The sequence below is a fragment of the Lissotriton vulgaris genome, chromosome 10 (genome assembly GCF_964263255.1).
Source record: "Lissotriton vulgaris chromosome 10, aLisVul1.2, whole genome shotgun sequence".
Lineage (NCBI taxonomy): Eukaryota > Metazoa > Chordata > Amphibia > Caudata > Salamandridae > Lissotriton > Lissotriton vulgaris.
This window is the reverse complement of record NC_141698.1, coordinates 25844981-25862411: the sequence shown is the minus strand read 5'-3', so window position 1 is coordinate 25862411 and position 17431 is coordinate 25844981. Positions and strand designations below refer to the sequence as shown.

General features: G+C 48.2%; 1 protein-coding gene across 4 annotated transcripts in view; it reads left to right on the top strand.

Moving 5' to 3' along the window:
- Positions 1 to 5993: 5993 nt before the first annotated feature.
- GRIPAP1 (GRIP1 associated protein 1) overlaps positions 5994 to 17431 on the top strand; it is a 395004-nt gene continuing 383566 nt past the window's right edge. For 3 of the 4 annotated variants that reach the window (XM_086940304.1, XM_086940303.1, XM_086940302.1), the window contains exon 1: positions 6087 to 6298. In XM_086940304.1, coding sequence (XP_086796430.1) covers positions 6257 to 6298 — 42 coding nt within the window. In that variant the 5' untranslated portion in view covers positions 6087 to 6256. Of the gene's footprint in view, positions 6299 to 17431 lie in introns of all 4 variants that reach the window. The other variant, XR_015300640.1, reaches the window with a different exon arrangement.

The following is a 17431-nucleotide window of genomic DNA, read 5'->3' as shown; positions in this document are numbered from 1 at the left end:
CAACCTTTCAGCGGCTCGTCAATCAGGTCCTGGCGGGGCTCGAAGGGTTCAGCGCCGCCTACCTAGATGACATCGCTGTATACAGCCACCATTGGACCGAGCACCTCCACCACCTCCGAGCAGTGCTACAAGCCCTTCAGCGAGCTGGCCTCACGATCAAGGCCAGCAAATGTCAAATTGGTCAAGGGTCTGTAACCTACCTCGGACACCAGGTGGGAAGCGGCCTGGTGGCCCCGCTGCAGCTCAAAATTGCCGCCATCCAGTCCTGGCAGCCCCCCATCACCCAGACCGAGGTACGAGCCTTCCTGGGCCTCACGGGCTACTACCGAAGGTTCGTGAAAGACTATGGTACTATCGTGGGTCCCCTCACGGAACTCACGTCAAAAAATCAACCCAAGGAAGTCAACTGGACCCCAGAGTGTCAAACAGCATTCGAACAATTGAAAGCCGCCATGTGTTCCGCCCCTGTGCTCCAGGCCCCCGACTACAGCCGGGAGTTCGTCGTCCAGACGGATGCCTCCGACCATGGCATCGGGGCAGTCCTGTCTCAAGTGAACACCGAAGGCCTTGATCAGCCAGTGGCCTTCATCAGCAGGCGACTCCTACCACGAGAACAACGCTGGAGCACCATTGAGAGGGAGGCCTTCGCCGTGGTATGGGCCCTCAAGAAACTCCGGCCCTACCTCTTTGGCACACACTTTCGGGTGCAGACCGACCACCGACCCCTGCAGTGGCTGATGCAGATGCGGGGAGAAAACCCGAAGTTACTACGTTGGTCCATCTCCCTCCAAGGGATGGACTTCACAGTTGAACATCGGCCTGGGCCAGATCACGCCAACGCGGATGGCCTGTCCCGGTTCTTCCGCCTCGACGAGGAGAGTCCCCAAGAGGATGGGTAACTCTCCCCGCCTTCAGCTGGGGGGGACGCATGTTGGACAGGCCACATGAAGGGCCACTCTCCCCCGGCCCGGCCAGGCCCGAGCCCGGTCACGCAGGTAATCACACACCACCATTACACGTCCTCCGTCCCCTCCGGGACCCCTACCCTCGAACATGTCGACCTCGTGGGCCTGATCCACTGCCGGCCTGCGCGCCCATCCTGGGCGCCATCTTGGACACTCCACCACGAGGCCGCCTGGCCCCCGATCGACCTCAACCCTGGGCCTGGCCAGGTCTCAGACATCCCGGCACCACCATCCACCCAGGAGGTGAGCGGGCTACTTGGCAAGTCACTGGGGGAAAGAGGTGTCGATGGCTCTCCCCCGCCAGGTGCCGCTCGCCCATCGCCTCCCCGGGCGCTGGCTCCACCCCCCTGCTGGGTGTCTGAACTCCCTCATCCCGGACCCCCCGACCTCCAAGTGCGAGGGTCCGGACATCAAAGGACACCAGCCCTATAACTGGGGCAGCTCCAGAGCAGGAAGGCAGTTGTATCTTGGAGTCGAGAGACGCAGAGAAGAACTCATCCTTGACGGACTACTGGTGCTGCCATAGCTCTGTCTCGTGCACCATCGTCTTGCCTGCTGGCGCTGCCGCAACCTTCGTAACCTTCATATCCTTCATCGTCGTTGGGACCTGCTGGCGTGGCCGCGGACCGTTTGTAACCATCATCTTCATCGGGACCTGCTGGCTCCGCCGCGGACCGTCGTTTCCTTCGTCCATCTCGGGACCTGCTGGCTCCGCCGCGGCCCGATCATCTAGAACACTGAGCTCGAGGATTGAGAGCTACTTTCATCTTTTGGTAACAAGACTGTCCCGCTACCCCTTTTCCCAAGCCAGAGACCAGAACCGAGGGGACCCCTGAGTCCAGACCTCCTTGTACCATTCCATCGTAACTTAAAGAATTGCCTATAAAGTCTTGTTGAACTTTAACCTTGTGTGGTGTCCGTCTGTGGGGGGGGGAGTTACGTGTCTGTACGATCGCTGGAGACGGCTCTCCCCGGAGACCTCTCCCCTTATCCTCGGCCGACCCTCCCGGTCCGTCTAACACCTTCCGTGATGGTGCCATGCGGCTACAGGGAAGAGATCAGGCCGATGGCAAGGCGGAAGACAGTTTTGGTAAAGAAAGATATTTCACTTGCTGGGTTTAACACAGGAATTTAGTAAAGAGGAGCCAAGACGTTGTACACCTATGAACTACATCAGCTGGCCTGAGGGATTCCCTTCCTCCGGTCGACAGTTCCCTACTCTGAAGTTCTTATCGAGTATCAAGTTCATCTACAGCAGCTGCAAAGCTACCTTTTCTTGCTTGAGCTTTTCTTGGGGGTCTAGCATATTTTTTTTTGTCAAAATCATGTTTTACTTTAATAGAAGGTACTCTGATGAGTAAGGGGTGTCTGCATTGAAATAAGAAATTTAAATTGCACGGAGGACAAGAATTGGGCACAAGCACCTCTGAAATCCAGTTAACCACTACAGTCTTCCACGAAGTGTCCAAGATAGCGGTTGGCAGTCTTAAACACAAGAAATACTAAGCATTTGCAATGCAATAGGTCTCGCATTTGTGAGAGTTTAAGCTATTGGCATTGTTAAATGCCTTTTATTTATGTTTTAAAAATCAACACATAAATAAAAGGCATCGTCATTTACAATGCCATTAGCTCAAACTCTTGTAAATGCGAGACCTATTGCATTGCAAATGCTTGTTTATGTAAGACATTCCCATGGTTTCAGTATACTTGTAAGTGACATTCTACTGCCAACAGCGTGACATTTCAAGTGACACTTTCTTACCAATAAAATCAAGAAATAAAGTTCATGTAAAGACATAAATATCAAAAAATATATGTTTTGAGCAATAAGAAGCTCTAAAGGAGCCTTGACACTTTGCAAATTCACTGAAATGGAAGGTCACTAACTTAATTAGTAGTTAATGTACATTCAGAGAAATGTAATTGCAGTCTAATTTTAGGCTTGAATCATCATAAAATATCATAGAGGTTTAATATGACTCTTGCAAAGCATAACAGGTCACAGATTTGTATTTTGTGCTGACGGCTCATGTTGTTGCTGATTTTGCTGCAGATACTCATGTGTTACCTGCAGGTCACAAGTTATACAACCCTTGAAATATAGCTCACTGAGTTATGCACTGGCATCATAGAGCTGCATGCAAACTGAAAGGAGTAAGTGTATTTGGGCAGAGTGTGACTGCGATACCAAAGGGGATGATGGACGGAGCGTTTGAGCAAATCAAGCACCCACCCCCAGTCAACTGATCTGGGTTTAATCCATCATCATTCTTTAGCTCACTCCATCACCCGAGTTCAGACATGACCATATGCAAATCAGTCTGACCCTGTGCCTCATGGGAACAGTCCAGCCCGAACAGCCAAGCCATGTCTTCCCTGGACCGGAAACAAGCATCCTCGGACCGGTTTCTGACTAACAGCCGTCATCAGCCAGGCTAGCTTGAATCCAGTGGCAAAGTGAGCAAGGCACCCACGTCTGCTTATTTCCGTCCAACATCCCCTTTGGTTTTGCTTTGTTCGCCCTAAGTTGGCAGGGTATTCCCAGACGTGGGTCCCTTGCTCACTTTGCCACTGGATTCAAGCTAGCCTGGCTGATGACGGCTCATGCGCCAGAAACCGGTCCGAGGCTGCTTGTTTCCGGTCCAGGGAAGACATGGCTAGACAGTTCGGGCTGGACTGTTCCCATGAGGCACAGGGTCACACTGATTTGCATATGGCCATGTCTGAACTGGGGTGGCAGAGTGAGCTAAAGAATGATGATGGATTAAACCCAGATCAGTTGACTGTGGGTGAGTGCTTGCAATGTTCAACATTCCGTCCATCATCCCCTTTGGTTTTGAAGAGTGTGACTGCACCTGTTCTGGAATTCATTGACAGGTAGTGACACTCGACCTTGTATTGCCCAAGTAAGGAAGAAAATACTTCCAGACTAACATGCCGCACACACTGCCTGGGTGCCCTCAGCAGTGCTAGTAATCACACAACCAGCATTGGACTGCACCATCATCACAAGGTCAAGCAGCAACACTTGTCTCAGAAGGGCTGCAGGAAGCGATAAACAATCTCAAACACTTCGAACATATCTTGGTTTAGTCCTCTGAACTGGAATGCACTTACTTCCATGACTGGAGTTGTAGAGTCTTCTAGGACATCAAGTGAATGTGTACGGCTGCAGAGCTCTCGACCTGGTTTCACTGACCAGCACATTTTTCAATAATCTGTCCAGTGACCTGCAGCAATTGCCCTCTTTGGATTGGTCATGTGCTGTGCAGCCTATTCTTTTGGTCTCCCACACCTCACCGACTTCTAGTGTTTCATTGTGTCTTCTCTTCTGCCCACTACTTCCTATCCCAAAAAATCTTACTTTTTCTGCCCTCTGATTTCACCTTACTTTGGGGTGGTTGATTTGTGGGCCACTGCCAAGGAAGTATCCCATGGGACTTTTCACAAATCTTAGCTGTTAGTTATATAGGCAAGTGAAATAAAACTGTAATTAAACATTAACAAACTGGACCATGCAATCAATGGCAACGCCTCAGCTCTACATTTTGTTTGTTCTTATAAGAAATGTTGATGAGAGAAATTCTAAACAGGTTTTTGGAACAGATCAGGATGGCACGTGAGGCGGGCAACTGGCAGCCCCTCTCCTCTTTTACTGTGTATACAGTAAATGTTCACCAGAGAAAGTAAACAAGCCTGGGGCCAGGCTGGGATCTAATATCCATAGCAACTCACCTTTCCTCAATCTGGGCCTGGCTCCAACTCCAATAACTCTGCCTGGGGCAGCAAAGCAAGCTGCCAGAGAACTGTTGTTCTCAGAGCTGCAGCACCTCGTCGCAATTCACGCATTACTTTTAAATATGTGTGACTTAGCATTTTAATGAGGTATTGCAGACACTAGCATTTAAATTGTTATAACTCCTGATACATAGAAATTTGTAGGGCTGTTTTGAAATGATATGTTCTTACATTTTCTGTTTTATGTTTCTTTTAGAGGGAAAAAAATACACTTTTCAGCTTTTTTTTAGATCAACTTTGACATGAAAGCGCCAGTAATCACTAATACATTATTAAGGTAGCAGCCCTATTCCCAGATCAAAACAGGACCACGTCCATTCCTGATGTTTTTAATTCCTTTGGACATTTGCAGTTCAGTTTACTTCATTGAAGATCAATGACTAGAATGGAATGTGCCAGAATGTAATGCCAAGCCTGGATTGGGTGATCTAATCACACGTACACCATGGAAACGTGACTTTTGTTTGGCATCATTTTTGGGCCCCACAAACTTCTGCCTCGAAGTCTTTTTTCATATAACATGTCAACATGTTTTTGAGGTCGGGGACGTTTATAAAAAAAATCATTTAAGACTTTAACAGGATGTATATAAAAGCGTGCAGAACAGAAACTTGTAGCTCTGCCGTCCCAAAATGATTAGAAGTTCAAGTCTCCAGCTTGAACCAGGGTCAGTCTTCCTTCTGGTCTGCTGGCAGGGGGTGTGCACTGTGCAGGCACCTTTTCCAAGATGGTGGAAAGCAGATAGGGATGTGCAGGCACCTTTTCCAAGATGGTGGTGAAAGCCGCGTTACCTTCATAGCGAGACTTTCTTCTCCTGTGCAGATTCCCTTCCCAAAATGGCCGCAGTTGCCCTGCGTGTTTCTTCTAGCTCTATTTAGTGGTTTGTTTTGGACCACTGATGGCGGCTCCATTGAATTTGTGGGGGTTATGAGCAAACTTAAGGGTAATGAGCACACGCCGGGGAGCCTCAAGCCTCCTCATACCTAAAGCTTCAAGTTTTTTTGAGTAACCCACACAGTTCACGCTCTCTCCGCCTCCGCTGCGGCGCAGTTTGAGCCAGAGCAGGCTTGAGTATGCCCCAGACCCCCCTGCTGTCACTAGTGGTACGATCCGAAAGCCGGGTCTCTACATTCTTCATAACTAGGAGAGGGGTGGTATACACCGGAAGTGTTCCGGTGCCTGCGGGGGTTCCCCTCCTCTTTTCCACACACACCTTTCCTTGAAAGAGTGCCCCCTCCTTAAAGTGGCAGGGTCCGGGTGCCCGCTCCCCTGGTCGCCTTGGTAAATGTACTCCCCTGCTCCGAGTGGAACAGTCCGCTCGCCCGGTGTTGTTGCGCGCGGACAGTCATGTGAAGGGTGGCACGTCCCATTGTGAGCGCCCCGGGTGGTCCAGCCCAGTGCCCCTTGCCCGTGCCACAGCCCGACCTCTGCCCGGGGTGGTCCAGCACCCCTCCCCCCGCAGTGGTACAGTCCCCGGACCCTGTCTGAAGATGGCGCAGGCTCTGTCAGAGGAGGAGTTCCACAGGATGCAGGTGAGAGGGGGTGACGGCGAAGTACCAGCACCACGTCATAGCGGCATTACGTCATAGCAGTAGTACGTCATGAGCATGACCTCACTGTGCCCTGAGCTCAACAGCACGAGCACGGTCAGCATAGCACCCAGCTGGAGTGCAGCCGCTTCACGGGTCGGCTGCTCAACTCGAGAACATCACACCGTGATGACAGCATCACCAGACCGCGAGCACAGCACTAAAACATCTTTATAAGTGCACCAGCATCACAGCGGCTGCACACCATGATAATAGACCATGAGCATTACATCACAAAACCACAGCACTATCCCATCTTCATGAGACTACCAGAGTCACACAGATGCACACAGTGATAACATGACACCATGAGCATTGCATCACAACACCACAGCACCAACACAGCTTTATGAGAGCACCAGGATCACAGCACCTGCACACAATGATAATATACCATGAGCATTGCATCACCACACCGCGAGCACAGCACCAGGACATCTTCATGAGAGCACCAGGGTCACAGCAGCTGCACACACTGATACCATGACACCATGAGCATTGCATCACCACAACACCCCAGCACTAACACATCTTCATGAGAGCACCAGCATCACAGCACCTGCACACAATGATAACATGACACCATGAGCATTACATCACCACACCGCGAGCACAGCACCTGCACATCGTCATAAGTGCACCAGCATCACAGCACCTGCACACAGTGATACAATTATACCATGAGCATTGCATCACCACACCGCGAGCACAGCACTAACACATCTTCATGAGAGCACCAGCATCACTGCAGCTGCACACAATAACATGACACCATGAGCATTGCATCACAACACACCAGCACTAACACAGCATTATGAGAGCAACAGGATCACAGCACCTGCACACAATGATAACAAGACACGACGGGCCTTGCATCACCACACCTCAAGCACAGCACCTGCACATCGTCATAACTGCACCAGGATCACAGCAGCTGCACACAGTGATAATATACCACGAGCATTGCATCACCACACCGCGAGCTCAGCACTAACACATCTTCATAAGAGCACCAGCATCACAACAGCTGTACACAATAACATGACACCATGAGCATTGCATCACCACAAGATAAGCACAGCACCAGGACATCTTCATGAGAGCACCAGGATCGCAGCAGCTTCACACAATGATACCATGACACAATGAGCATTGCATCACAACACCCCAGCACTAACACATCTTCATGAGAGCACCAGGGTCACAGCAGCTGCACACAATGATAATATACTGTGTGCATTACATCACAGTACCACAGCACTAGTCCATCTTCAAGAGAGCACCAGGGTCATTCAGCTGCAACCAGTGATAACATGACACCATGAGCATTGCATCACAACACCCCAGCACTAACACATCTTCATGAGAGCACCAGGATCACAGCAGCTGCACATAATGATAACAGGACACAATGAGCATTATATCACCACACCACAAGCACAGCAAATGCACATCGTCATAAGTGCACCAGGATCACAGCACCTGCACACAGTGATACAATTATACCATGAGCATTGCATCACCACACCGCGAGCACAGCACTAACACATCTTCATGAGAGCACCAGCATCACAGCAGCTGCACACAATAACATGACACCATGAGCATTGCATCACAACACACCAGCACTAACACAGCATTATGAGAGCAACAGGATCACAGCACCTGCACACAATGATAACAAGACACGACGGGCCTTGCATCACCACACCTCAAGCACAGCACCTGCACATCGTCATAACTGCACCAGGATCACAGCAGCTGCACACAGTGATAATATACCACGAGCATTGCATCACCACACCGCGAGCTCAGCACTAACACATCTTCATAAGAGCAGCAGCACCACAACAGCTGTACACAATAACATGACACAATGAGCATTGCATCGTTACGCTGTGACATCAGCTGCACAGAAAGAGTACATTAGCAAGAGCACAGCAGCACCTTATGACCACATAGCACACATCAAAGTTTCAAGACCTCTTCAAAGCATATCAGGCTGATGACTGTAGCACAACACGAGCACAGGATCACAACACGATCAAGTCCTGATGTGCAGTTCATCTCAACATCTCACAGTGAGCTCAACACCTGCGTGTCACGATTGCCTCATGCTAAAGTATACAAAAAAGTGATGTATGGCGTGCTTGCATTAATCTCAGACACTGGTAATCACTTGGGCTGCATCCCAATCCATTGTTATTTTGCGCACCATGGCGCCTCAGTTTGGACCCAGCTATATGCAAATCAGTCTGGACCATGCTCCAATCAGAACAGTCCAGCCCGAACTGCCAAGCCAGGTGTTCCCTGAACATGAACACAAGCCACCCAAGACTGATTTTGTATACTTATTGTGTCACCCTAAGTGGGACGGGTATGCCCAGATGTGGGTCATGTGCACACTGTGTCACTGGAACCAAGCTGTACCCAACTCATGAGCCCAAAACTGGGACGTAATTGGTCCTGGGTTGCTTGTGTTCCGGTTCACTTAAGACCTGGTTCGCAGTTCAGGCTGGGCTGTTCTTATTGGAGTAGGGTCAAGACTGATTTGCATATAGCTGGGTCCAAACTGAGTTGGCATGGTGTGCAAAATAACGATTGCCGGGTACATTCAGGTTGTGCCAGCGCGTCTTTCGCTGTTTTCCAGTGGTTTGTGGGAAGTGGTCTTACAATACTACATAGCTCCTGTCTGGTTACTCACAGATATTGAGGTCGTCGTCTTCGGACTTATAGCTGCAGCTAGGCTAGCCACGAGCAATTTCCCCATGCTTCTGTGTATTAACCTGTATGTAAACCCCTGAATTGCAGAAGAACAGCTAATCTAGTGGCACACAATCCGGTGCTCCTGTGCAGTGCCCCATAAATATGAAGTACATAATCCCTGTGACATAGAAGTACAGTTAGTCTAGTGTCAAACAGCTCTATGGTCCCTGAAAAGTAGAAGTAGTTAGTCCAGTGGCACACAGCTCTGCTCTCTCTTGTGGCGTTCTGTAAGTTCAAAAAACTTCGTCCCTAAGACGTAAAAGTATGGTTAGCCCAGTGGCACACATCTCTGTGATTCCTGACACGTAAAAGTTCAGTTAGTCCAGTGGTACACTTCTCTATGGTTCCTGAGACATAGTTGTACCGTTAGTATAGTGGCACACAGCTCTATGATCCTGAGACGTAGAAGTTCAGTGGTACACAGCTCTGTGCTCGTGTGTGGTGTCCTGTAAATACGAAGGGCATAGTCCCCGAGACGTAGATGTACGGTTAGTCCAGTGGCACACAGCTCTCTGATCCCTGAGACATAGAAGTACAGTTAGTCCAGTGGCACACAGCGCTATGGTCCCTGAGAAGTAGAAGTACATTTAGTCCAGTGCACAGCTCTATGACTCCCTGAGACATAGAAGTACAGTTAGTCCAGTGGCACACAGCTCTATGTTCCCTGAGACGTAGAAGTACAGTTAGTCCAGTGGCAAGCTACCCTCTCCTGTATGCTGTTTCTTAGGCACCAAAGACATGGTTCCTGATTCTTTGAGTGCGCCCAATCCAGGCATATTTGAAAATTAATGCTTTACTTCCTGATGCTGAGAAATGAGACAATGCCACTGTGGACTATAGAGACTTTTTACATGAGAGGAGAGGCAGTTCACTGTAGCTCAGGCTTGTCTGTGTACATATCAAATATTTTGGCACGCCTCCTACGCACATAGTTTTTGAGGCCCTGCTCCACAGTGAAGTACCACAATGTTCAGTTTCGTACCGCCTGGCTTTGTTTTCTCTTAAATGCCGGTCCCCTGGAATTATGCGACGCGAGAGCTCCAAATTAGGCTGCAGGGTTGAGAAAATTATGCTTCATGAAAAGGCAATATATTCAGAATAATACAGCTCATTTTGTCATAGGATTACTTCATTATTTGAACCTTTTTAAAACTTGGTGATACTGTATGAACATTGGTTGCACCTTATTAGTACCAGTTTAACACTCAATTATAGCAATAAGTAACAGAAAGTTGGCCAGTCTAGCTTTGCAAAGGGCCTTCCACTCAGCGCCAACACGTATTGTTGCATTTGTTAGTAATGTTTGAACCGTTTAAGCTAGAAACACTTTTTTTGTTAAAATCTGCTGTTTATGCGCCAGATAAAGGATTACGTGGCAAATGCGGCAAATCTGTAATCATGCGAAAATTCGCAGCAGCTGCACAATTGCATATTCCAGTGGCCCTGCTTTTGTGTCCGAGCACAGTACTGCTGTAGCTTTCACCAGATTTGTTGCCATGTTCAGTTTCCTCATTTGTTTGCCTACTCTCCCAGTTGCCTACCTACCTTCCACCTCGTCTGGTCCTCGCCTGTGGTCCCCACCTGTCCCTCCCTCCTCCCTCCTGCCCCCTGCCCTAAGGATCCTCACTTCCTGCCCTGGCGGCCCTGCCCTGCCAGCCTAAGGATCTGCAGTTAGCTGCCACTGCCCAGGATGTTTTCGGAATGGAGGCCTTCTTACAGATTAGGTAGCATTTAATGAGCACTTCTGTTATTACATTATTGCCAGAGTGTTGAGGCAACTTTTCCATCTTGTCTTCACTTCACGAAGCAAGACGCTGCCTTGTTCTAACGTTTCCTCTGTGAGTTAAAACCATCCGCTTGACTGTCTCCTTTGAGTTGTAAACCTTTTCCTCTTAACATCTGTCCTTCACTTTGTGTGGTTGATATGTACCTCATTCCTCTCTTCTTTACATGTAAGCTGCATATTTCTACCTCATTCTCTTTCCATTCTCCTGTGAGCTGCAGATTCCTGCCTCACTCTCCTCCTCTTCACCCCTGAGCTGCAGCTATTGACCTATTTTCTCCTCTTAGCTCATACCCTGTGAGTTGCAGATATCATTCCACACCCCAGGCCGCCTTATTCTATCATCTCCCCCCTCCTATCCGCTGTTAGCTGCACATATCTACCCCATATCCCCTCTTATTGTGCGTAAGATGGGGATATCTATCTAATTCCTCCTCTTTTTTTCCAGTGAGGTTCCAGAATTCCACCTCATCTGTTCCCCTGCGAGCTGCAGAAATCTACCTCGTTTGTCCTTTTGCCCGCTTCGCCTGCGAGCTACCGATGTCTACCTCATTTTTTCTTCTAATCCATCGTGGGTTGCAGATATCTACCCTCCTTCCCTCTCTTACCATTCCTTCCCTCTCTTACCATTCCTTTCCCATTGAGCCTCACATGTCCAACTCATTCTCTTCTTGTCCCCTCTGAGCTGCAGATATCCACCTCATACTTTTGTCTTCCCCTGAGAGCTGCAGCTATTCACCCTTTTCTCTTCCATTGTAAGCTGCAGACATCTACCTCATTCACCCTCTCTTCCCTTGTAAGATGCGGGTATGATCATTTCCCATTGCTTCCCTGATATTTACCTGATCCCACCTCTAGTCCCGTGGCCTACCTACCTCGGGCTCTCTCTCTCTCTTCTCTGAGGTCCAGGTACCGACCTCATCCCCTCTCTTTTCCATCACAGGCAGTTGATTTCTACCTCACTCCTCCTCTCTCCCCCCTGGGAATTCAATGTATCTGCAGCTCACCGTGGAGGAGAGGAGAGACTACCTCCAGCTCACAGGGGATGGGAGGAGGAATGAGGTAGATAGCCTCCCTTCTCCTCCACTGTGAGGTGCAGCTATCTACCTCATTTCTCCTCCCTTCCCCTTTGAGGTGCAGATATCTACCTCATTGCTCCTCAATTCCCTGTGAGTTGGAGGTAGCTTCCCCTCTCTTCCACTGTGAGGTGCAGAGATCTACCTCATTCCTCCCCCCACCCCCTGTGAGCTGGAGGTAGCCTCCCCCGCTTCTCCACTGTGATGTGGGGATATATATCTACCTCATGCCCCCTCTCTCCCCTCTGAGGTCCAGGCACTGACCTCATCCCCTCTCTTTTTCTTCACAGGCGGTAGATCTATACCCCACACCTCTTCACGACCCTCCTAAGCTGCACACTTTGCCCCCATTCGTCCTCATTGCTCGTCTCCATATCTTCCGCTGTGATTTGCAGAAATCTATTGCCTTTCTCCTCCCCACCGTCAATAAAAGCCGTGGGCCCCTGTTTTCTTCAGGAGGGCTCGGGTGTGAGTGTCTTTTGATCACAGCAGGTGCATTCCTCGGTGTTTCTCTCACACCAGGAAACCAGACTGACTGGTTGCGGTTCATGGTGCATTTGTTTTGGCAGAGCACGTGTTTCTTTTGAATCTCAGGCATGTAGCTCTGTAAGACTTGGCAAGAAAGGGCATTTGGCCTGTCCCCCCCCCCAGCTCTCAGTTTCACTTGCTGTGTTTGCGAGATGCATTCCTCGAGTCCCAGTGTGACTGCCACGAGGGGGCTGTGGCTGGGCCTTGTTGCTTGCTGTCTCTTGGCCTGCAGGAGTCTTTTCACGTGGGCATGTGAGCATGCTGTTTCTTTAGGTGCCTCTGCATTGGAGGCACTGGAATGGCACTCACGCTTACAGAGAGTGGTTGTACCTCATTTGTTACCAGAAGGTTTTCGGTGTTTGTCTTTTGAGGCCTGATGTAAGAGTTGATTTTCAGGCAGGGTGGCATGCGCCCACAGAGACTGATGGATTACCGGTTGCCTTGGAGATGAATCCATGCCTCGGCTCCTGATGGGTTGTAGCTGCGGTCACCTCAGTGGCGCCCCGACCACAGGATGTGGCGTGGTCTGCAGGCAGGGGGGTCCTACAGGAGCAACCCACCTTTAAGATGTCTGCTTCTGCGTGTACACACAAGTGCATCCGGTTACACTGTGTTTCTTTGTACTCTTGGGAGAATAGTAAATATGTACTGTGGCGCTTATTAAAATAATGTAAACAAGGAAACCTGTGAATGGAAGCCCGGCGCCTCTGTGCTGTGGCCCTGGGGTACTGTAAAATATCCACAGAGGTGTCCGACCATTGGGATATTCGACTATCCTGTAATGGATTCCTCCAAAAACACACCCACAATCTTTAAATTCGATACTTCCTCCTTGGGAGGCAACAAAAAATGATGGAAGGTAATGCCTGAGCCAAGATTTCCTTACAAGTAGGAATTCCTCTGGGGAGCATTCCATTCCATCGTTTTATCTTGTCCATGCCTCAACAGAGAAGGACCAGCTACATGCACTGCTCTGTGAATGCAAGTAGTTCGGTCAACATTTGCGTCATATTGGACCACTTTAGGTAGGTGCCGCGAGCACGGGCATTCGTGTGTGCTAACCGCGTAGTGCAATGTGAATCGCATGTAGTGATGGGTGGAAAGGCCTGACTGGACCTGCGCTTACAATCCACCGAGAATTCCTCTTAACAACAGTTCATTGCTTCTACCCGGGCAGGGAAGGGACCAGCTGTACACAAGTCAGCCGTAACCTGCCCCGAGTTTTACCTTCTATTTGCAAATTTTACAGCGCCGGTACTATTGGGCTGACTGTGAGCTGCACTTGTGCATCAGGTGTAAACTATAAACCAGATGTTAGTGCAAACCAGAACACTTTGTGTGGTTCAATATTTTTGGGGGTTTCCGGTTATCAGTGGTTATTTTTGGAGAATTCTCAGAAAGCGGTTGTGGTTAATGCACTGTGCCAGGACTTCCCAGCAGATCTTAAATGCTTGTGTGGTGGGAGTACCAGCTCTTTTAATCTGAACTGCTGTACTTTTAAAAACTAGCAATGGCAAAGCCAATAGGTCTTGCACATGGAAGAGCTATTGGCTTTGCCAGCGTGTTTTAATCATGTTGTACACAATTATGGCTGCCTTTCAGCATAGCTAAAAGTTTGTGGCATAGAGGAGAGTAGAGTGTCGTGGAGTGGTGTAGAGTGGACGGGCGGAGGGTTGTTGTAGTGTGTCGTGGAGTGGCACAGAGTGGTGTGGCTTGAGTGTTATTGAATGGAGGAGAGTGCCATTGGTGTAGTATAGTGGCATAGAGTGGAGTGGCATAGAGTGGAGTAGAGAGGCGTTGTCTTACATTGTCTTCCTTTCCTACAGAAGCTTTTGTACTTCAGATATGTTCACGTTAATGTATCATCGACTGGTTTTCGCTCAGGATTGTTGTTGAGTACCACTTTTCCCGATCCTTAGGCCGAGAAGACCTGCCGCCTGTTCTAAACTTTGTTCCCTCATATGCTCCAATTGTCCGTATTGTTCACTCATATCGTTCTAATTAAGCCCCTGTTGTGCTACACACTTGTACTCGCTCAGCCTCATTTTGACTCTTTTGCTTATTTGTGTATTTGTTTTGTGGCACCCATGAGAGGTTTATCTCCTCCTTTGAGCCCCATACTGTACCGGTGTGGAGTATGTGGGTGGGTGGTGGGTTGAAGAGTTGGTGGGCCTTAATTTTATGTTCTTCCTTGTTTTCTTTCCTCTCCATTACCTTTTTCACTGGTTGCCTGCCTTCCCATCTAACACTAAGGTTGGATCATCTGACTTCCATTATCTGTTCCGTTTGACTCCATTCACCTTTACTGCACGGCACTCTAATAATCACAGGTCGCCCCTCTCTATACAAATTATTGTTATACGTACAGCTAACTCTTGTCCTCCCTACATTTCCTCGTACCCCCGATGCTGAAGACAGCCTCCCTACAGTTACTGTCACTTAACACGAAATGGTTGAACCATCTGGGTAAGAGGAAAAAATTATCGAATAAACGTACAAATTCAGATGTGAGATACTTCTGTTACAACTTACTATCAACAACATTTCCTCCATCAAAGCCCTGGGGTTTCAGAGGTCATAGGTTCACCTGCACAAAAGTAGAAGAATGGGGCACTCGCTGTCGTTACCAAAGAAGTGAAGATTACAGTTCTAGATGCTCTTGCTGATCATAATGAGAGGTGGTTACTCAATAAACTGTTGAAACCTGACAAGGAATTGTATGTGTTGAATATCTCCTATAAAAGTGATACAAATGTCTGGAAGCACATTGATGAATTGACTGCTGGACTCCCCAGTGACTCTCGACTGATCATAGGGGCGACTTTAATTTCCCACTTGATCCCACCGTATTCTGCAGCTCGAGATACAAATTTAGACCGTCCGCATCCCACAAGTTACTCCATAAGATTTGCTCCAGGTACTCCCTAGCGGTCTCCTGGTGTCTTCAACACCCGAACACCTGAGACTATGCTTTCTACTCCTCTCCCCATCAACCATTCTCCAGATTGTACCACATTTTGGTGTCTAGTAATCTGGTCAGAACGATTTCTGATTCCTCCATTGAGCCCAGATTGATCTCAGATCATTCAGCCATTTCGGCCTCTCTAGACTGGGACACAACTATCCCAGCTGACAAATCCTAGTTATTTGATCTCGACTTATTACAGGATCCGAACCATACTGGGACAATCTGCTCAGCCATCAAAAACTTCTTCCAAGACAATACCTCTGACGATTGCTCTCCCCAAGTGCGGTGGGACGCCTTCAACGCAACGTTTAGGGGGTGATAATCAGCAGCAGCACTCACATCAATGTCTGCTAACTCACAGATAAAAAATCTAGAAACCGAAATCAAGCAATTGGAAATTAGACATACTTCCGAGAAGGGCACCCTACTATTGGACACCCTAAACCTGAGAAAATATGAACATAACAAAATCCTGAGCACCAGGGCTGGCCAATGAGTAACAAAATTCAACTCAATAAAATGATGTCCTGGCAATACTGCTTGGAAAGTCCTAGGCCTCTACTTAAAATACAAACTAAATCGCCCCTAAATGACCCCTGTCAGAGACGAAGAGTGACAACTACACCTGGACCCTCATAAAATTTCCTGTGTCTTCTTAGACTTCTATCAAAAGCTGTGTGATGAAAATGCCAATGTCCACGCCACGAATATCCTGACATATCTAAATAATTTCAACCACCCCAAACTAGATACCCAACGACAACTTCGTCTAAGCAAGGCCATTTCCGAATCTGAACTAAACTCGGCTATTAAATCCCTCAAAGTAGGGAAAGGCCCTGGTCCGGACGACCCCATTGCCTGCTGGAAATTATTTACAGATGAACTGCACTTGCCACTGTTAGACCTCTTTCATAACTATGCCGAATCTGGATATATTTGGGGGAATACAGTGCAAGCAATAATTGCTCTTTTCCCTAATGAGGCAAATATCATACTTACCACAAGAACTATAGGCCGATGTCGCTTATCAACTTAGACTGCTTACTATACGCCAAAATTCTAGCTAACATATTTAGGCAATACTACCCTCCTAGATTGACCTTTATCAAGCTGGTTCTCTTAAAGGCAGACTCTCCAATGATAATATGACTACTGGGACACATCTTACTAATTGCCAAAACCAAAACTTGCCTAGTGGCAACGATAGCACTCGACGCTGAAAAAGCATTTGACAAGGTAGCATGGCCCTTCTTGAAAGCCACCATTTCTTGCTTCAATTTAGGTGATCCTTTATAAAGAAGACGATGGCCTTCTACTCAAATCCTAGTGCCAAAATTAAAACGAATGGCGTCCTGTTTGATTCATTTCCACTCAAACAAGGCACCAAACAGGAGTGCCCTCTGTCTCCATCTCTATTCCCTCTAGCCATTGAGCCACTCTTAGTGTCCCTTCACAAGCGTAATATTTAAATTGCACTAAGCGTGAACAGAAAATATTTTAAAACAACTGTTTATGCCGATAATATTTTAATAGTAACCAACCACGCAGATATTGCCATCCCTGGAAATTATGGCTAAGATTGAGTATTATTCCTTAGTTTTGGTTTAAACCCTCAATAAGGACAAATCAGAGTTCCACCCCTTAAGATAGCATGTACCGAAGACGCTCTGTGCTCCTCGGGCCTATCTGACAACCCAACTTTCTCAGATATCAGGGAGTTGAGTTCAATAATGACCTGGTTGAATCAATACGACACAACGAGTCCCTGGTCATCCAAAAAGTTGAGAAATTCCTGCAAGGTAGGTCTCTGAAATTCCTTACATGGTGGGGTAAAATCGAATTCATAAAAATGGTCATCACCCCGATTGTCAATTATTTATTTATTAACCCCTTCCATGCTGATGACAGAACGGTTCAATCATCAGCATCGGTTGAGCTGTGCTGATGACGGAACC